The 22,588-nt window shown below is 38.6% G+C and overlaps 1 protein-coding gene across 6 annotated transcripts in view; it reads left to right on the top strand.

Moving 5' to 3' along the window:
- Positions 1 to 22,588, top strand: part of SRPK2 (SRSF protein kinase 2) — a 173,818-nt gene that overhangs the window by 66,867 nt on the left and 84,363 nt on the right. For all 6 annotated transcript variants that reach the window (XM_060244710.1, XM_060244709.1, XM_060244707.1 and 3 more), the window contains exons 3-7: positions 2,886 to 2,994; positions 11,448 to 11,535; positions 11,788 to 11,875; positions 13,916 to 14,022; positions 21,631 to 21,796. In XM_060244710.1, the coding sequence (XP_060100693.1) occupies positions 2,886 to 2,994; positions 11,448 to 11,535; positions 11,788 to 11,875; positions 13,916 to 14,022; positions 21,631 to 21,796 (558 nt within the window). The remainder of the gene's footprint in view (positions 1 to 2,885; positions 2,995 to 11,447; positions 11,536 to 11,787; positions 11,876 to 13,915; positions 14,023 to 21,630; positions 21,797 to 22,588) is intronic.

Here is a 22,588-nt window from a genome sequence, read left to right as displayed (position 1 = left end):
CAAGGGTTTTTTGTTTTTGTTTCTTTTTTTTTAGTCAGAGTATTTGATCCAGGCATAAATAGGAAATTATACCTAGAATTAGGTTGTAGAGCACGGATGACTCACAGCCTCATGAGCCAGGTTTGGTTGCCAGACTGCCATTCTTATTTGGGACCTGCCAAATTTCAATCAAAATATGTTATAAAGTTTGAAAGTGCAAAACAAACAACAACAAAAAAAACCCTTGGCATATTGGCCAAGGTTCACGTGTCAGTAAAAAAATACTGCTTTTTAGCTTTGAAAGGGAGATTCCTGTAGTTCAATGTTACACATCACTTATGACTTTTAAAAAGTTTTATTGATTTAAACTACAAAAAAAAAAGAAGCATTGCAGAAGATACATAAAAAGGGGGGGGGGAGGCCGTTGACAGAATGGGGAAAAGAGAAACAGAAACCAGTACAAATATATCAATTATAATTCCACCTCCCAATAGAATGCTCAAATCATTCTACCTACAAGTATAAAAATCTCCTTAAATATTACCTTCCTTTCTTCCCTTACCAGAATAAAAAAAGGAATAATTTCTTTTAATAAACTAGTAAAGCAATGTAAATCTAAAACACCTCTTCTTAAACACAAATTAAATATAACCAGTTAAGAAAAAAGATTTTTTCTTTCAAAACTGTCTCAACGCCAATTTTATCTAATTTAGCTTAAGCCTATTATAAGCACAAATTAGGTTGTTGATTTAACAAAATCCTTATTAAAAGAATCACATAAAAATCATTTTTTGTCCTTAGCAAATTACATAAAATACAACTAAATAATTTGTCTGTCTCCGTCTAAACCATTTCTCCTGATAACATATTAAAAGCAAGTCTGCCAAATTACCAAGTCTACCAAATTCCACAGCAATTATGCTACCTGCCTTTTCAACCTTTGATCCTGTTCTTACATCATTATAAACAATCTCACTAAATAGGCAAACTGTCAATACATCTACTATATAGAGAAATATGTTAACTACACTCATTAACATTACTTCTTCAAGATCTCCCTTATTCTTTTAAAGTTTAACATCTGTTCATTATCAATGGTTACATGTTTATTCACAAAGGGAAAAAAAAGAACCCAGATTCCAGAGTCCTTCTTCCTAAAGATTAAAAACTTTTAAGTTCCTTTGATTTCTGTACCCATATTGCATCCGAGGCAGCCCATTTAATCACAGTTTATCTTTTGAGATCACATTTCACTTCTTAGTCAGAGTTCCTTGTTCAACCATTCACCAAAGCAGAAAAAAAAACCCCAAATCCTTTTTCCCAAAGGCTTTCCAAATCCTGATTTGTTGACTGGAGTGCAGCTTTTCTCTTCTCAACATGGCCTGCCCCCTCAACCACAGGGGGAAGAATTAATCGCCATTTTTCCCTCTCAGCTTGATTTCACTGCATCTTGATTTCCGGTCTAGTTTTGAAAGTGTGTCACAAGAGACCATCTTACTTTTCCTTTGTTTATTTCGCAAAGTATCACTTTCCCCTTCCACTTTCACTGCCATCAATACACTCTCTTTAGTACTGGACCCCTGTAGGTTTACAGTTTCATTAGCTGTCAGATCTTCTTCCCTCAGATCATTAGCTGTCAGCATAAAACAATTAATTTGGACTTTAAGGAGCTGTATAAATGAGATAAGATCTTCTTTCAGAGAAATGAGATTTGAGCAAATATCTTTTCCATGTGGCATTTCATTAAACAATGCCATATCAAAACTCAGTCTCTTAAATCAGATTGTAAATTAGCTTCAAGCTCCTGTTAATCCCCATTCCACAACAGCTCCAACTGAAGTTTTAGAAGCCATTCTTTCAGATACAGTCAGGCAATAGAGACAGAACTCTCTACAGTACATCTCCTTTGTGTTCAGATCATATTGCAACTTATTAGTAATCTCTTTGATATATGTCCAATTATAGTCCGAGTCAATTTTAATGATTATATTCAATCGTTTAAATAGTTAAGACTGCTCGTAACATTTTGAGGCCTTTTGAGCTAGTCTTTTGTTGTTATGCAGAGTGACCCATCAGGGAGTAGAATTGGAAACAACACCTACTTGTTAAGTAGAGTCGTCGCTTTAGAAGTGGAAAAATGCTGCTTCAAAGGCATACTGGGGAAAGTGAAAGCAAAAAAGCGGTCGGGCATTCTTTTTCTGCTGATATGCCAGCTTTCATGGCTGCAGAGCTTCAGGACGCACAGAGAGCACAGAGGGCAGCTGCCGCTGGCCCTCCCCCCCCCTCCCCCGTAAAAATCGCATGCCGAAGAAAAAGCCACTCCGGGCTTTTTCTATGGGGACATCACTTCTGTGACACCCCTCCAATGGCCAGACTCAGAGTTGCCGCAGAGGGACGATCTGCAAGCAACTGAAGCCAAGATGATGGAAGTCGTTACACATCACTTATGTATGTAGTGCATATGTACATGTCTTTCTGTTCTGCAATGTCGGGGCATGTGTTGTCTAACTGACCTATTGTGAAGATGTCACTTTTTACAGCATAATACCTTTCCAGCATCTGAACTAAAAGTCTGAAGTAGCCACTCAACAATACAGAAATTCTGTGGTAGAGAATTACAGTTTTCAGTTTTGATTAACACTTGTGAAAAGGGAAGGGAAGGTAAAGAGATTTGATCTAAATACTATTAATTCTAAATGTAACTGAGGATGCAGTCCTTTGTACACTTACTTGCATGAAAGCTCTGTTGAGACCAGTGTGATTTACTTCCATTTCAGTAGGTATAAAGTTTGTTGTGTGAGGAACTTTATAGAATTCCTTGACTTTTAAACAATAAAGCATTACAATTTATATGTGGTTGAAATGTCATTGTTGTTTGTTAATAGTATCTGTTCCTTTGTTTAAAGGTGGCTATCATCCGGTAAAAATTGGAGATCTTTTCAATGGCCGGTATCACGTTATCAGAAAGTTAGGATGGGGACACTTCTCTACAGTCTGGCTATGCTGGGATATGCAGTAAGAATATTTTTGTTAGATTTCTAATGCATGTTAATGGTGCTTTATTAATTGCCAGGAACATGTCTGAGGCTACACAAATGTTTGCTTATCTACTAGAACTAATGTTATATCTGGATATGAATACGGTCTCATTTTTTTTGAGCCCAGCATATGTTTTATGAAACTTGTAAGACATAAAACTCCCTTTTTATTGAATTTGTACATTGTATTAAGAATATGAGAAAGCTAATGAGGGCTTTGATACATTTTCTTTGGCTCTTGGAGCCAGCCCAAAACTATCAGGTCAGCGGTGAACGGGACCACGAAGGTAAAGAAACTGAAATGACACTCTCACTCTGTGTAGAAAAAATATATACAATTGTATTCAATATGTATTCAGTCTTTTCCAAAACATATCCAAAACATATCCTCTTGTAAGTATCTAAATGGTACAGACAAATCATCTTGTGTACAACACTCCTACTGTCCAAACAATACAAAATTAATTAAAGTCCAACGAGTCATAAAGAGAACAGGTCCATTTCATTTCGGGAAGAACCCTTCTTCAGGGGCCATCTTTTATATTTATGGGTTCAGTAGTGTTGTAGTGCGGTATTTCATATCCTGGCCTTCCAAATTGATATTTTATATGGAATCTCTTATTGGAACACTACTGCCAGTCTCTATCCTGCAGCATTTGATAGCATTCTCAACGCATTTGATAGAATGCTATCAAATGCTGCAGGATAGAGACTGGCAGTGGCGTTCCAATTCCATACCATTGAGATATTTACAAGAGGATATGTTTTGAATATGTTTTGGAAAAGACTGAATACATATTGAATACAATTGTATATATTTTTTCTACACGGAGTGAGGGTGTCATTTCACAAGAAGAAGAAGAAGAAGATATTGGATTTATATCCCGCCCTCCACTCCGAAGAGTCTCAGAGCGGCTCACAATCTCCTTTACCTTCCTCCCCCACAACAGACACCCTGTGAGGTGGGTGGGGCTGGAGAGGGCTCTCACAGCAGCTGCCCTTTCAAGGACAACCTCTGCTAGAGCTATGGCTGACCCAAGGCCATTCCAGCAGGTGCAAGTGGAAGAGTGGGGAATCAAACCCGGTTCTCCCAGATAAGAGTCCACACACTTAACCACTACACCAAACTATCAGGTGTCAGAGTCATTTTTCAGCCTTTGGGGTTTCGTATTTTAATGAAGAAAATGTATCATTATTACTATAATAAAACCAAATTCTGATCTCTTCACGGGTCCCTATAATTTTATTAAACCCATGATGACAAAAATGTAGTATATAAATATAGGTATATGGTATAACCTCAACAAAAAGTTAACTTCTAAACCTAGCCTAACTTCTTCCAGTTTCTCATGATTGCTTTAAAAAGCTCCATTTAATAAAATACTGAACCCCGTACAGAAAACATGAAATAAATTCCTGCACCAGTATTGAATGGTATAATGTTAATTTTACATACAAACAAGGAATAAAAAGACATTCATGGACATTTTGTTGTTGTTATAAAACCTTCTGATGTGAAATGATAAAGAAGTTTTGGCTTGGTTCCAGTCAACTTTGTGGCTTAGTCTTGGCTAACTCCTCTCTTCATTGGAGCCCATTCCACATGGCTTTTGTTCATGCAGATCCCATGATCCTGAACATAGCCTTTTTAGTTTTGAAAGGGGATCTTTTCCTTCCCTTTCTCATAAGCAAAAGAACTGTTTGGCTCCAAACCATTGCATTTCCACTGAAAATTGGTAACAGATGTTACAATAATATCACGGTTGAAAATACTAGGCATCAGAATGAAAGTCCTAGGCGCCATGGCAACTGAATGCCCAATATTCGTCTTGTAAGGGACAAGCATGGTATATTTTTCTGTAGTTCTTCAAAAACTCTTCTTTGAATCTTCACTCCTGAAGAGAGACTAATGTCATTCAGTCAATGAATATTTTTTGTGTAAAACAATTTATTATACTGAAATATATTGTAATAACAGTTATCATTTGTTATTTAAAAAATCATACATATACATTACATTTTCTCCACCCTCCCTCCCTTTTGGTGACCCCCGGCAGTGTATTTTAAATTGCTAAAGAAAAAATGTAATCAATTTTATCTATTTAAGAATCTTCATAAAAAAAGAAAAGCATCATAAAGCAAAAAGAGAAAAAGAAAGAAAAAACCATAAGTTATAATTGTACTCCATCTTCATAGTAATCCTTTAGTCATTATCAAAAGAACGAAAAAGATATTTTCCAATAGTCTCATTTTTCTACTATAGTCCATTTAACATTCCTTTAGAGTTTAATCAGTGTCAAAAATCGCCAAATATCCTTTAACATTCCATTGTTTTTCAACATATTTTTGAAATTTTCCCCACTAATTTTTAAACTTATCTAAGTCATGTTCTTTTAAGATTCTTGTAAGTTTGTCCATTTCACTCCAATGCATTACTTTTAAAGTCCATTCCCACTTTTCTGGTATTTTGTCTTGCTTCCACATCTGCATATATAATGTCCGAGCAGCTGAAAGCATATACCAAATTATCGTTCTATCTTGTTTGGAAATGTTTCTATTTGTAATCCCAACAGAAAAATGTCTGGTGCCTTCTTGATATTATAACCCAAAATTATCTCTTGCTGAATCATTTGCCAAAAAAGTTTTGCCTTTCCACAAGTCCACCACATATGGTAGAAAGATCCTTGTTTTTGTCATTTCCAACATTTGTCCAACACCTGATTGTTCATTTTTGCCAGTTTCTTAGCTGTCATATACCACCTATATAACATTTTGAAACAATTTTCTTTAATGTTGTAACGTCGATATATTCATAGAGTTCTTCCATAAGTATTCCCATGACTCCATCTGTATCTCCTTATTCATATTTATTGCCCATTTTATCATTTGAGATTTAACTACTTCATCTTCCGTAGACCATTTCGATAATAATTTATAAGTTCTTGAAATCAATTTTTCATTTTCACCAAACAGCATTCTCTCCAATTCCATTTGTTCTTGTCTTATTCCATCCTTCTTAATGTCCTGCTCAAGCAAACTCTTAATTTGTTGCAATTGAAACCAATTATATTTATATTGTAGTTCTTCAGCCGATTTTAATTCTACCTTTCCTCCATGTATTTTTAAAAGCTGTTTATATGATAACCATTTCTCTTCTTTAATATCTGAATATAAATTTATTACTTCTGTTGGCACAATCCAAAGTGGTTTCCTCTCATCCCCATATCTTTTATATTTTGACCAAGTATTTAGCAAATTGTTTCTTATATAATGATGCGAAAAAAAACAATCCATCTTATTTTTCCCATAATACATATTAGCATGCCAACCAAGAACATTTCCATGGCCTTCTAATGCTAGTAATTTTCTGTTTAGTAATACCATCCATTCCTTAATCCACACCGGGCATACTGTATCATGATACAACTTTAAATTAGGCAATTGAAATCCTCCCCTTTCTTTCGCATCAGTTAAGATTTTCATTTTAATTCTTGTTTTTTTCCCGGCCCATACAAATTCTGAAAGTTTTCTTTGCCATTTGTTAAATTGTTTGCTATCTTTTACTATTGGAATTATTTGAAACAGGAACATAATTCTCGGTAAGACATTCATCTTGATTGCAGAAATTCTGCCCAGCATAGACAAATTCAGCTTATTTCATTTAAACAAATCTCCATCAGTCTTACGCCAAAGCTTCTCATAATTATTTTTATATAAGCCCAGATTTTTTGTTGCTACTTCCACCCCTAAATATTTTACTTTGGAAGTAACTTCACACTCAGTTAACCTCTGTAGTTCTTCCTGTTTACTTTTTAACATATTTTTGCACAAAATTTTTGATTTTTCGTTATTGATATAGAAGCCTGCCAATTCTCCATATTCTTGTATCTTACGAAGCAACAACAATAACAATAATAACAACAACAACAATAATAACAACAACAACAACAATAATAATAATAATAACAATAAATTTATTTTTGTATCCCGCCCTCCCCAGGGCGGCTCACAGGACATGGTATAACCATGATTTCAATAAAATACAATCATTACAATAAAACAAATTAAAATACCGTTGAATTACATTTATAAGTTAAGTTAAAAATTAGATAAAACAGTTAGTCATTATAAGTTATTAATTAAGGTGCTACAATTCAGAGACATGTATAGGATGGCTAGAAGTCAATTTAGCCAATTTAGCCAGGTTCCATCTTAATGGTGTTAGATGAGTGGGATTTTCATTTATAAACATTATATCATCTGCAAACGCTCTGTATTTATAAGAAAAACCTTTCAATTTCAGTCCCTCTATCTCTTTATCTTCTCGAATTTGCATTAGCAAAACCTCTAAAGTCATTATAAATATCAATGGAGATAAGAGGGCAACCTTGTCTTGTTCCTTTACTAATTATCATTTTTTCCGTCAAATCTGCATTTACAGAGCCTTGCTTGTTGTTCAGTATATATCGCCTTTACCATTCTTATAAAATCTTCTCCCAATCTCAGTTTCTCCATCACTGCAAACAAAGTTCCAGTGCACATTGTCAAATGCTTTCTCTGCATCTGCAAAAAATAATGCTACTTCTTTTTCAGGATGTTTCTCATAATATTCAATAATATCTATAACTGTTCTGATATTATCTCTAATTTGCCTCCTGGGAAGAAATCCTGCTTGCTCTTCTTTAATGAAATTGTTCAAATGCTGTTTAAGGCATTCTGCTAAAATTCTGGCATATATTTTATAACCATTGTTAAGTAATGAAATTGGTCTATAATTTTTTACATTCATAGCGTCTCTGTCTTCTTTTGGTATAAATGAAATTACTGCTTCTTTGCACATGTTAGGGATTTTCCCATCTATTCTTATAATGTTCATCAATTTCTGAAGTTTTGGTGATAGCGTCTCCACGAGGACTTTATAAAATTTTGCCGTAAAACCATCCTGACCAGGTGCTTTTCCTAACTTCATTGAATTAATCGCCGCCTCTATTTCTCCTTTTTCAGTTGGTTCAGTCAATACCTTCTCCATATTTTCTGTTAAAGGATTTACCTTAATTTTCTGTAAATACACATCAATTTTTTTTCTATCCACCTTTTGGCTTTTAAATAGCTTGGCATAGTATTTATAAAATTCTCTTTAATTTCTTCCTGATCAACAATGTCCTTTCCTCCCTATATAATTTTATTAATAACTTTATTCTCCCTTTTTTTTTTCATTTGCCAAGCCAAGTATTTTCCAGGTTTATTCGCTCCTTCAAAAGATTTCTGTTGAAGTCTTTTTAAGTTCCATTCCACTTCTTTATTCAACAGATGTCTCAGTTGGCTTTGTAATATTGTAATCTCCCTTATAATTTTCTTTTTCCCTGGTCACTTTTTAAGCTCCTTCTTTTTTTCCAATTTCTTTCTGAATGTCCGTCATTTGCTTATTTTTGGCTCTTTTATCTTTATTATTCAGTGTAATTAGGATGCCCCTCATTACCGCTTTGTATGCATCCCACACAATTTGAAATTTAGTGTCCTCTTTTTCATTTATTTGAAAGAAGACTTTAGTCTTCTTTTCCAGAGATGCCACTACCTCCTGCTTCTGTAGCAAATCTTCATTTATCCGCCATCTTAGGGTCTTTTTCGCTGATTTTGCAGACCACATTATTGGATTGTGGTCTGCCCCTATTTTAGGAAGTATCTCTATTTTCTTTGTTAATAGTCCAAGATCTTTTGTATTCCATAACATATTAATTCTTGAGAAAGAATTATGCCTTGCTGAAAAGAAAGTATAGTTACATTTTTTGGGGTTGAATTCCCTCCAAATGTCTTCCAAGCTCTCTTGTTTTACCAAATCAAAAAATGACTTTGGTAGTTTCCCTTCATTATTTTTCCCCCCAGACCTGTCTAAAATATTTTTAACTGTTCCATTAAAATCTCTCATTATCATAATTTGCTCAAGCACCACTTGGTCTAATTGTTGCATAATGTCTTTAAAGAAAAAGTCTTTTGCTCCATTCGGGGCATACACTCCCAATAACAAAGTTCTTTTATAATTCAACGTCACTTCCACCGCAATATATCTGCCATTATCATCTTTAAAAAACAATTTTGGGTCTAATTCTTGTTTGATATAAAAAACAACACCCCTTTTTTTATCCTTGGCCAATGAACAAAATTCCATTCCAAGTTGTTTGTTCCATAAAAATCTGTAATCCATTTGCTTAATATGTACTTCTTGCAGGCAGATTATATTACATTTTTGTTTCCCAATCCAGTGAAAAGTTGCCCTTCTTTTTTGTGGTGAATTTAGTCCATTTACATTCCAAGATATTAATTTGTAATCCATAATGGTTTTTATTTTTAATCTGTTCCTCCAAATTCCTTACGATCCCCCAAGAACTTTGTCATTTCCTAAGTGCTTGTAATTGTGAATCTCTTTCCTTTGCATTCAAAACTTAAACCCTCTGGAAGTATCCATCTGTATCTCATTTCATTTTCTCTCAGCTTTTCTGTCATTTTGTACACTCTCCTGTCATTGATAACTTTTCTTAGCAATTATTTCATGATTCTTACACTGCTGCCATCCATCTCCAATGTATTCTCAAATTGTTTACTCAGAATCTTCCCCACCATATCTCTTGACACAAATGTCACTACCACATCTCTTGGTAATTTATTTTTTCTGGCATAGTCCGAATTTACCTTATAAATGTAGTCATTAAAATAGCTGCTTTCATCTGGGTCTTCATCCAAAAATTCAGCAATGATTTTTATAATATATGTCCTTAAATCAGTCTCAGCAGATTCAGGCACCCCTCTCAACCGTATCTGATTTTCCATTAGTTTACAATCTTGTAATAATGCTTTCTTCTGCATTTTTTGAATAGTGGAATCCACTGTGTCTATTCTTAACTCTTGGCATTTCACCTTTTCTTCCACCTCCTGAACTTTCTTTAACGCTGCTTGAGAGTCTTTTCTGAGATCTTCATTTTCTTTTTTAATTTCTTTTTTGACTTCTTCTGCACTGGATTCAATGTTTTTTTTTTAATTTCTTTCTTACTTTCTGTTAATGACTCCTTTATTATTTTCACCAATCTTGCCTCCATAGCATCTATTACCTCTTGCCATTTAGCCATTTTTGCTTCTTCAAGTGACCCAGTCCTCATTCGAATCTGCGTTGCTCCTGATTTTTGCACAGACATCACTGCCTGCCCATTGCTTAAATAGGCTCCAAAGTTGACCTCACAGATTCAATTTTCAGTTACACAGTCTTGTAGATTGGAGCATGCCCTTTTGTATGAGCCCAAAATCACCATTCCCAGAGGCATTTTTTAATGTTTTTATTTCTTCAAAATGGTGTCCGCAGCTTTTACGTCCCTTTTAAAAAAAATTTCCTTTTTTCTCCTGGGCTGCACCAAAATTGATTCAAAACATATAATCCAATAAATTTCATCTTTTAATGATGATATCTGCCAGCTCCACTATTTTTTAAAGTCCCATTTTCTTTTAATTAATTTTTAAAATCTTGACCTTTTAATGGCCGCCAGTACTTCTCTATGATTTAAAGTCCTAGAGAGGGCTGGGAGGCTTGCAGTTTTCCCATCTCTTAATGGCTACTTCTTTCCTTTCTTGCCACGAAGTCTTGTTTTTGATGGTTAAGAAGTCTTGCGTTATTTTGTGACGCCACTTCCTGTGTTGTCTTCAGCAAGTCAGCAGTTCTATTTTGAAGGGGGTTGTCTGACCCGACCACAGGTATTCAAAACAAAGTTTGTTTTTCCTCTTTTAACCTTATTTCCCAAAATTACCCCCTCCTTTATCTTCCTTGATTTAAGATGATGTAACTGGATCCAGACCTTTATTTTTATTTTAAATTAGACTTATATGAGTCCTGTAGTGATAGATATAGATCTTTTACCTTTTATGGCGCTATCACACTGCTCTTTCAAAGATAAATGTTGATCAGTTCCAAAGAAGCCTTGAATCTTGGTGAATTTAAGTCAATTTAATGACCTCAGAGATCCTCTGTAGATGACTGAATGCAATCCTTCTCCCGGGACTCTTCAAAGCCAAAAAGGAATCCTACCGGAACTCCTCGTCAGCCAAAGTAAATCTCGTCAGAATTTAATATGCATGTCTTGGCCTTCTCCCTGTCTGGAAGAAGTAGGCAGCAGGTGTTAAGATCACCTTCTTTGCCCAGAACAGAGGCTCTGGTCTGCTCCTCGTTTGAGAAGCAGCTCAATCCTCCGTGACCAAAGTCTGGAAGTCCAATCAATGAATATTTTTGAAATAATTGCCAGGATTAGTTCTTAGCTCACAGTTCTGGAAAAGAAAAAGTGTTTTATTAAATTAATGTTATAAAGAGAAAACATTTCCTTCTACAACAGATTTAGAATTTAAAATACATTGGTTCTGTTACGTTGCTCACTTGCTCATTTGTTTTTAAAGGGGGAAAAGATTTGTTGCAATGAAAGTTGTAAAAAGTGCTCAGCATTATACAGAGACAGCCTTGGATGAAATAAAGTTGCTTAAATGTGTAAGTATTATAACCACACCTCATGCTTAATGACTCTGACAGTGAACGGAATTGTTATATAAATCAATAATTTTGTAATTAACTGTCTTTTTGTCATTTTGTAAAGCAGAAGGTAGTAAAAATGATAACGGCAAAACATTTTATTTTCTTAGCTCCTAAATATCCTTAAAATAAATTATTAAAATCTATTTTCTTATAATGATGTTGCTTTGAGTCTATTTAAAAATAAAGGGTTTTTGTGTGTGTTTTTAGGTTCGTGAAAGTGACCCAAATGATCCAAATAAAGATATGGTTGTTCAGTTAATTGATGACTTCAAAATTTCTGGCATGAATGGTATACGTATCTTTTTTCTCCCCTGATTACTCAATACCTTGGATTTAAAAGATATAGAAACCTTTTTGAAGTAGAGTTTAATTCTTAAACATTAGTATTGGTGCTTTAATGTGCTACAGCAAAAGAAGTAGATTCTGAAAAGACATGGTATGTTGTAGCAGGCTGGGAAGTCATGGCTTTCTTGAGAGCCACGGATGTCTATGGCATTTCATCTGAATGATGGGAGGTGTCCAGTGAGGTGCCACAGGGCTTGGTTCTGGACCCAGTAGTTTTCAATATTTTTATCAGTGATCTGGATGAGGTTGTGAATGTGGCTACTCATTAGATTTGCAGATGACACCAAATTGGGAGGAGCAGTGAACACATCAGAAGATAGAGAGAGAATTCATTGAGATCTGAGCACACTGGAAAAGTGGGCAGATGTGAACAAGATGCAATTTAACAAGGACAAGTGCCGAATTCTACATCTGAATAACAGAAATGAGGAACACACACACGGGATGGAGGATGCACTTCCGGCCCCCCGCATTATTTGTATTTCAGTGGTGCTGTAAGGTGGAATTATTTATATAGGCTTCTAGTTTATGAAGGCTTCCTGGTTATCTGAAATTTGTTTTAACTTTCTTATCTGTAGATTTTGTTTGATTATGGTGCATTCTGAAAATCATGACAGTCTGCCTTTAGCCCTTTTTTGGAGAAAGATGTGCTAAATATTTCTTACATAAAATATGAAAAGGAGTTCCAAGAATGTATTTCCAATTCTATGGCCTTTGATTTGTACTGTATCTTATTAGAACCCATGGGCTGTATACACTTATCTCTTGCCTACCAGTTAGAACTTCCAGTTTTGATAGGGCCTGTTTCAGGACTAGCAATGCAATCTTATGAAGACTTACTTTAGTCTCAATCTATTGATTTCCGTGGGTTTAAAGTTTAAACTAGTGTAATGCTATGTGGCAGACCGGTACTGCGTCTGCTAGCTGGCCCCGGCCCTGGCCCTGTCCAGCCCGTCTTGGTATACTGACCTGAAAGGGCTGTTCCACTTTGCTGCCTCAGGGGATTTGCGGTCGCCACTGTCACTGTCCGGGGCTCTAGTTAGGCGGGACAGCCTCCTAACCTCCCTCTGGACTCACTAGGAACCCTGCTTAGGGCATCCCATAGAACTTTGGGGCTACCCTGGAGAGTTGGCAACCAGCTGTTTTGCCAGTTCTCTCCACCCTAGATTCTCCAACCCACTCCTAGCATTCCAAGCGGTTGGGGGAACTACATGGCACAGAGGGACTCAAGATTACAACGACCAAATATTTATTTACATTATATAACTATATGCAGGCATTTCAAAAAGTGAGCAGAAGAAACAAATCATAGTAGGAAAAAATGCTTCTTCGCTCCCTGTTCTAATACTTGCCCTGACTGGATGTCATGCAGGGCAGGCATTTCACTTAGATTGTTGCAAGCCTGACCAGACCTTCCTGAGTCTGTCTGAACTCCAAGACTGAGCTCAACTGACAGCCAACTTTAACTATTGAGGGTTTCCTGCCCAAAATCTCCAATATAAATTGCAGTTCTTGCCCAGAAACTGGTTTACCCTCCTGCAGCCTTCTGGGAGACCAGCCTGAAAGACTTCCTGTCTCTCTAGGAGGCCTCCTCAGAATTGCTGTTTCCAGACAGGAGGGAAGCGGGGAGGAGAGAGAGACTAAGCCCAAAGCCTGCCTCCAGTTAAATACAGGCCTAAAATGGGGTTTCTCCGCATGCTGTATAAAATTACACCGTGTAAGCTTCTTTTTCTCCATCCCTGTGAGATATTTGCAGGTGAAATACCAGACCTGTATGATGAGGATTGGGGAAACTGGGAATGCATGATCCCAGGCTTGGTCTCTGAACCTCAGTTAACATTACTTCTGCACTAACTGTTGCATATGTTTCTCCATTACAGTAGTAGTATTTGCATATTGTTTCATTTGATTTGCCTGGAGTAATTAAAGTTGTGGTTTCTAAAGAAATTTAGCAAAAGATTTGCCAAGTTATCCTTAATTTTAATATCAGATGTTTGTATGGTTTTTGAAGTACTTGGACATCATCTTCTAAAATGGATAATCAAGTCCAACTACCAGGGTCTTCCTATCCACTGTGTAAAAAGTATAATCAGACAGGTAAGATGCACTCATATTAGATGCTATATTCCTGAAAATGTGTCAGTACTGTTGATGTTGAGCACAACTGCCTCATTCAGGTTCACGTGACTATCTTTTCAGAAGTCCTTATCTACGTGTGCGTTTGCATTCAGTAATTCTAGTTATCTGTTTTTATCACGTTGCAGTTACAGTGCTTGAATCATGCACTTGAACAGTTCAAGTGCAATCCTTTAATGGCTTTTGTGCATACTGCATCGAGACTTATAAATACTGAGCTGCAGGAAATCAGATATTCTGCATTTCACATGGAGTCAGTTGCTGAAGCTCAGCCATTTATTTTGTTGAAATATACTTTGACACAAGAGTCATTCATCCTTTGTACAAGAATATCTTGGTCATATATGAAAGTTCAGTGGCATAGTATAATACCTTCCTCCCCAGTTTTGGCTAATCATTTAAAATGACTTCTTAGAGGGAAGTTCTGTAGGTAAAAGTGGAACGTGTGCTTGTTTCTGGTGTTCACAGTCTCTGAGACTGTTGTCTGTTGGGAGCTATTGGTTCAGAGCTCCCAGTGATTTTTTTAAAGTTAATTTTTGGTGATTGGTATCCAGGGCCGGCGCGTAGGAGTAGGCGGGGTAGGCGGTTGCCTAGAGAGTAGGCAGGGTAGGCGGTTGCCTAGAGAGTAGGCGGGGTAGGCGGTTGTCTAGAGAGTAGGCGGGGTAGGCGGTTGAAGGTTCAACCCGAAAGCGGCGGGGTGCCACTAAAACACCACATTCTTTGGAGGCTTCCAAGGAAGAGCATGGCGGCCGCTTACGGCTTGAAAGCAGCCAGGTGGTGCAGGGGGAAAGTGGCGGAGTGGCAGCACAGCAGCACTCTTGTGCGCCGCCCATTGCTCTCCCCACGCTGCCTTGCACGATGATATCACTGGTGACGTCATTGCACCGCGCATGCATAGTGCAATCAAAAAATAATGAAATGGAGCTGGGGTGGCACAGCGCAGGAGCAGCAGAACCCCTAGCCCTGGGCCTGGTGGTATCATCAGCTTGTAGAAGGGGAGATTTAATAATTCACCTCCAGTCCTTTTTTTCCAACCTGATAGTCTTGGGGAAACATTGTACACGCCATTGTAGTAAACTGATGAATACACATCTACAGGGCCATCTCCTTTGGTATGTCCCCAAAGAGCTTTGGACTCTGCTGAGAACAACTTACTGGTGATTCCTAGCCCTAAAGACAGCCAGCTGTCCTCAACCAGAAGCAGGGCTTTTTCAGCCCTGGCTCTCAGCTGGTGGAACTTTCTGCCAAATATCATCCATGCTCTGTGGGACCTTATGCAGTTCCACAGGGCATGCAAGGCTGAGATGTTCCACCAGGCTTTGAGTTGTGGTCAGCAACAGGTACCGCCTTACCTGGCACTCTCTTCCTCTCCCCCACCCCGCTTTTTCCTGTAACACATATTCATTTATTTATTTTATTTCATTGGATTTATATCCCGCCCTACCCCACCAAAGCGGGATCACGTATGTATGATTGCTTTGGCGTTATCTGATGTTGTTTTTAGCTATTTTAATTTCTGAATTTTAAATTGTACCGTTTTCTGTTGTTAACTGCCCTGAGCTCTGTGAATTTAGAGAAAGGTGGTATATAAATCAAAATAAACAAATAAAAGTTACGATTAAAAAGAGTGCCTAGCATGGAATTCCCAGTGTGTGTCTCATTTGGTCCAATGTTCAATACTTGCATTTAACATTTCAGATGCTGTCCTTGGTCCAATTTAAGTAATGTGAGAACATAAGAAGAGTCCTGTTGGATCAGATGAGTGGTCCATCTTGTCCAGCATCCTGTCTTACACAGTGGCCAACCAGTTCCTCTGGAGGGCGAACAACAGGGCAGAGAGGCCAAGACCTTCCCCTGATGTTGTCTCCAGGGACTGGGATGCAGAGGTTCACTGTTTCTGTTTGTGAAGGCTCCCTGCAGCCACCAATGTGAGATAAAAGTTTTACAAACACCTCTGAATGGTCTTTTCTTGAAAAAAGTTCCCTTTTGTCACTGTAAGGGAATGTGTTTCCAGCATAACTGATTAAAGTACATGGTTAAATATAAATGAATTGTTTGAGTTTAAAATATTATAAGGTTATCAGACAGCTTTATTTACTCCTTTTAAAAATCCATTAATAAATGCTCCCCTCAGTTTTTCTTCATAAAAAAAGATGTTTTAAAAACTAGATTTTTTAAAAACTGCTTCCTCTTCCCAAAATCTATGTTACAGACAATATGTATGTTTCCAAAATACATCATTTGGAAAAAAAATTGTTGCAGAAGGAATACCTGTCTGATAGTAAGGCATGAAGGTGTACATTTATAAAATATTGAGAAAATCCTAGTCTGTAGGAGGGAATATTGACATAATCCTCAATTGCATTTCATGGTGTATATGTGTCCATTCTTGATATAATGTATTATAAGTGCACTTTTTTAAATCTTTTTGAGTGGTACAATAATATATAATCCTGGCTCATTCTCCCCAGTCCAAAAGATAAGCAAGTTCTCTCAATATAGGTTGAATTTATTTTTCTACATGAACTTGGTCCTAGCTTTCTGTCCCAGGCTAATAGATCCCAAATGTCTTGCAATTTATAGGATTCTGTGTGAACCAGGAGGAGAGATATACAGCTTCTGAGTTGCAATGCCGATCTAAAAGACAAAAATAGATGATAAAATTGTGGAGTTGCACAGATAGAGCCTGTGTGGTGCTACTGTATCACTAATATATCCATGGATTGGCATACTGTATGATTGCAGCACTTTGTCTTCTGGTAGGCTTGTCCATGCCTTGTCCAAAGTCTTTTTAAAAGAATGACTAGAAAACATTAACTTCTTTGCTCCCAATATTCCTCCTGCTTTTTTCATCATACCATATTCTCTTGTTTCTTATTTTTGCTCTGTTTCTTCAGGTACTGGCTCCGAAGTGGTGTCTCTTCTTTCTTTAACTCCACAATTTGTCATCTCAATCTTATTCCTCTTTCTTCTTTCATTCTTTCTCACCCAGATATTCACACATTCTTCTGTTCATGGTCCTTTCCCCTAGAAACATGGTAATTATTCACACCTTTCTTAAAACCAAAACCCTTCTTGGATCCCCACCACCTCTCTACTTATTGTCTCATACCTCTTCTTCTATTCCAAACTCTGTGATCAAGTTTCAGCACCTCAATTTTCTTTCTTCACACTCCTCTGTTCTTCCTTTTCAGTCTGATTTTTGACCTCAGCATTTCACTGCAACTGCTTTGTGTAAAATCTCTAATGAGCTGCCATAAAATGCTCTAAGTTCTCCTTTGGTGGGGGAAGTCATCCACAGTGGTTAGGTCACGTCCCCTCTTGCTCCAGGCAGGGCTATGCAAATTTGTTGTATGCCTAAGCAGGACCCAGGGGGAGTGTCCTTCCAGTGTGAATAGCCCTGCCGCTCCAGCAGGTCATCAGAGCTTGACTCCTATTCTCAGTTGAGAAAAACGTGATCATGGAAGACTCTTCAGCCAAGAGAGATTCAGACTCTGGGTCCTGGAGGAAAAGGAACCAGATGAAGGACAAGCCTCAGATCCCTACAACCCCAAACAGGGGAGTGGGAACTTCAGGCTACAAGCCACCAAGGGGATTGTTGGAGGGAGCAGGCAGGAAGGGCACTCCAACTTCCTCCCAAACTCCTGGTGGAAGCCAAAAGATCTCCCCAGCACCTCCAGGAACCGACAGGGACCTGTTGGTGCAATCCAAAGGGAGACCAACAGAAATGGCCATGGGGAGTGATCACATTGGAATGCAGCTTCAGCCCAAGAGGTGAAGAGAGACTTAACAGGTTGTGAGAACCCTCCCCAATTGGGTCCTGGTGGGGCTGTGGGCAGTTCCTGGCTACCAACAGACCCCAGGCTCAGCTACTATCTCCAAGCGGGGCTTCTGCTCACGCAGAACTTCCTCCCCCCACCCCCACTGCCTTACCGGCGTACAAGGGATTCCTAATATGGTGCCTGTAGCCTTCTTCCCAGCACTTTTCAGACACTCAGTTGCCGATTGGTGCTTGCTAGCCTGGAGTGCGGGCTGTCAAGCACCTCCTCTCCTGCCTTTTGCACAAGCCACTGCTAGTCAGCTGCAGGCAGAAGGCGCTGTTTTACAATGTTCAGAGTATGAAAACAGCCTGTCTCAGGCTGCACGAGGCAGAGACGGAAGCAGGGGCTGCTGCCTTAGCTCTTCTCTGAAGCTGATCTCTCAGCCCCTCCTCGCCAGAGTGAGTCTAACTGCTCACAGTGAGACAGAAGGAGAAAGTCCCTGAGGGATCGGAGGCAGCATCAGCCATGGTCAGAGCCACAGTCTCCTCTGTGCCTCCACAAAACCACTTAGAGACTCCCAAAGCCTGGAAAAGCCTCCACCCAGGAAGGGATCTGGCAGGAAGACACCAGATCTGTCCTCACATCCATTGCTGTGCAGTCAGATAAGGAGGAAGGGGAGTGATCAGGGGAGGATTCAGATGATAAGGAGGACTCTTCCCCCAAATTCTTCCAACCAGAGCAATATCAAAGACTTCTAAAAAAAAAAGCCATTGCTACTCTGAATTACTCCTCTGAGGACACTGAACCCACATCTGCTTCCTCTTCCAATCTGGATGTCTGTGATTTAAAAAACCCCCAAAACCTTCCAGACATGCTATTGTGTACCCCTTGGTTGAAAACTTTGAGGCAGCTCTCACGGCAGAGCGGGCAGTCCCAGGGAGTGGGGCATATCTGAGTGCCCCTGCCAGAAGTTTTACATGCTTCCTAAGGACTCCATGGAAGATCTTAAGATCCCGCTGGTGGATGCCCCAGTATTCAGGGGCTGTTCTCTCCAATAATGGAGATGCTACCCTTAAAGACCTGGTAAAAGAAGGCAGCTCTAAAATGCTCACGTGATTCTTCATCATTATTGATCAGAGCCTCTGTTGTACTCTCTAATTTCCCAAGACCTATAAGTATTTGGGCAGATAATTTATTATAGGAGGTTGAACTGGAGCCCTTGGTACTTAAGAGGTCATTACTGAGAGTCAAGAGAGCAGCTCAATTCATAGCAGATGCCTCTTTAGACACTATTCAGTTTGGGGGCAAGAGCACAGCTTGCCAACAATGTGTCTAGGAGAAACCTGTGGTTAAAACAGTGAAAGGTTGATATGCTCCCCAGATCCAACCTGTCTACGGATAAGTTTGCTGGCAAGCTCCTTTTCAATGAAAACGCCTTGGACAAGGTACTCATTGAAACCAAAGAAAAGAAGGCTATGCCCTGTTCCTTGGCAACTGAAAATAAGGACTTTAAGGGGGAAAACCTATGTGGTCCTTCAAAAGCTAGGGCAAGGGTACCAGAGACTTTAAGAGTTCCAGGTACTCCAGCTTCCATTACAGGTTCCAGCATAGAACCTTCCACAACAATAGACAGCCTGAGCGATCCATCACTGCAGAAAGCCTGCTGCATGATGCCAGGATTGGGGAAGGGTTACGGGAATATGCCCATGTCTGGTGTTAAATAATTGGGTCATTGGGTACTCTCCATGCTACAGTTTGGATACAGAAATAGAGTTTGCCAGCCTTCCTTCACACAGATTGATGCAGTCACCCACACCAAAAGGGACACTGCAACAGATGTGGCTCCTTCAAACTATCCAATGTCTTTTGTCAATTGGAGCTATTGAGACAATTCCTACTTCAAAGAGTTTCAAAGGGGTTTAATAAGTTCTCTTAATTGTTCCTATGAAATCGGGGGACTGGAGAGCCATCTTAAATCTTTGGGCCCTCAACAAATGGGTCAAGAAATAAAAAGTCTGCAGGGAAGCCCTGCAAATGATACTCCAAAGGATGCAACAGGGAGACTTCTTGTCCTCCCTAGACCTGAAAGAAGCATACCTACACTTCCCAATTCATTCTGCACACCAACAATATCGGTGTTTTGCTTTTGAGGACTGGCAGTTCCAGTACAGGGCCCTGCCTTTTGATCCACACTTAGTTCTTTTAATTTTCAGGTATTTGTTGGTACTATTGTCTCTCAGTTGCATTCCTTTCCTGAATTGTTTTAAAGTTTAGCTGTGGATCTTTTTCTTTTCGGTTTTCTCCCTTTTTCTGTGTTTTTTCAAGGCTTTGTTCATGTACCCCCTCTTTTTATTCTGCACTCTTTCCTATGACGGTCTGATTTCTTCTCATGCTGTGCAGTATCACCATTATGCCAGATATATCCAGCTTTCTATTTCATGTTCTCTTTTCTTTCTTTGGTTTAGGAATGTTATGCTTTCTAAACTACTTAGACAAAGGGGTAGGATGAAAGTGTAATGAAATATACAAACATTTTCAATTTCATTACAGCTGTTTCTCTCTAGATACTAGATCATTGTTCAGCCTTCTCAAATCTACATTTCCATACTTTAATAAATTTCTAACAAAGGATTTGGACTTATGGTAGCAATGCAAAATTATGGGTACAATTTATATATTCCTAGATGTATGTTCTTGATGTTATTGGGGCTTAGAGATGTGAATGGTTTCCTGACATTTTAAAAACTGGAAAACCGCCTCAGAAGTTGGTGCTGGGAGCAGTGGAGAAACTGCTTAACATTTTCCCATTCTGCTGTTTGTTTGTTCAAAATTGTTTCTCCATCTGCTGTTCCACAAGTCAGCAAAAAGGATCCCCATATCTTCTGTCACAGATATGTAGCAAACCATTGCAGTAAACTGAAGAGCGCTTTACACTCTGCTGAGAACAATTTCCTGTTCATCCCTAGCCCTAAAGATGTCCTCAGGCAGAGCCAGGCCATGGAGACTAAAGAGAACCTCTGCATTCAGACTCAGGAAACCTTTGAATACTATTGCTAGGAGGCAACACCAGGGGAAGGCCTTGGCTTCTATACCTTGGCTTCTGCGCCTTCTTCAGAGGAACTGGTTGGTGACTGTGTGACACAGGATGCTGGAGTAGATTGACCACGTGCATGGGTCTGATCCATCAGGGTTTATGTTCCCATGTTGATCAATCTCCTTGTTCATATTCAAATTGAGCCCCTTCACTGCGTCCCCTTGGTTTAATTCTAAACACCTCACTGAACAACTTGTGCTCCAGGTAAGTTTAAACAACAGCAATATGAATCTCTCTCTCTCTCACACACACACATACACATACAAACAAATGCACACACACACCTCAGTTCTAAAATTTTTAATCATACTAAAAACCCAATCTATTTGCTTGGTTATAAGAGCCCAACCAGCAGTGTTTAATCATCTACTGATTTGGCTTGTGCTCTGTTTACAGTAACGAACATAGGAGCCAAACATTTCACAGTTGTGTGGCATGGGAACAGACTTCATTCATATTGTTTGCTTTAAATGTTGCTCCACACTTTAGGAATACTTTGTTAAAATGAAGACTAGAGTTTAAAATAAACATAGAGTGTCTGGATTGCAGCATTTTTCATAGTTTAGCAACAGAAGTAATTCTGTTGTTGTTTTTAAATGACCAGCCAGGGAAATGAATTTCTGTTAATTGGTTTTTGAGTGATATTTAAAATCTCAAAGCTAGTAAAACCCTAACATGGGATTTCATTTTTGATGTTGATTTCTTTGTAATCAGGTGTTGCAAGGCTTAGACTATCTCCACAGCAAGTGCAAGATCATCCATACAGACATCAAACCAGAAAACATTTTGATGTGTGTGGATGACACCTATGTGCGCCGCATGGCCGCAGAAGCTACCGAGTGGCAGAAGGCTGGTGCTCCTCCTCCTTCCGGCTCAGCAGGTATGGCGGCAATTTGAGCATTCAGTAAGTGCAACAAGCTGCAATAACATTTAATTAATCTTAGTTAATGGGAGTTATAAATTTCAGTAGGGCTAATTTGAATGTGTAAAATATTAGCATATTACTAATGTATTAGTAGTATTTTTTCATAAGAAAGCAGTCTGTAGTCTGTGCATCTCTTCTTCACATACTTCGGCCCTTTTAGGAGCCAAACCAGATTTTAGTCACACTCATTTCCTGCCCTTGTGCTGCATTCAAAACTGCTGGCATTCTTTTAAACAAGCGTCAAGATGTTTTTTCAGTTTTAAAATTCAAATGATTTGAAGGTTCTCACTGTAACATAATAATACTATGGTTAAAACATCTAGACTCCTCTTTCATCCAGTTCTTTATGTGTGAGGGGATTCCTGTCCTAGCAGTCCACTTCCTCATGCACTCAGAATTGTGGTTAGCTATGTAGAACATCTTGCTTGTATTGGCGCATGCAGCTAAGTGACAGATTAAGTCTTTAACTTCCATTGAACTGGAACCCCTGTGGGTTCTTTCTGTAGCCTAAGGAGGTTTCTACAACAGGAGACTCATTTTAAGGCCCTTTAGGCTGGAAGAATGCTTCAAAATTTGCTCAGTGGGGTAGAATAATAGGGGCATCATCATTGGAATCCTTTAATGAAACACATTGACATTTTATTGAAATTTCCCTTGAATTGAATAAAGTACGCTGTGGCTGATAGCAGAAGGCTGGCTTCAAGCCGCCCCAAAGAGAGCCAGCCAGAAATAGAGCATCCTGGAAGT

Source organism: Heteronotia binoei, chromosome 8, assembly GCF_032191835.1.
Source record: "Heteronotia binoei isolate CCM8104 ecotype False Entrance Well chromosome 8, APGP_CSIRO_Hbin_v1, whole genome shotgun sequence".
Taxonomy (NCBI): domain Eukaryota; kingdom Metazoa; phylum Chordata; class Lepidosauria; order Squamata; family Gekkonidae; genus Heteronotia; species Heteronotia binoei.
Note: the sequence above shows the minus strand (reverse complement) of the source record. Positions and strands in the feature narration are given on the sequence as shown.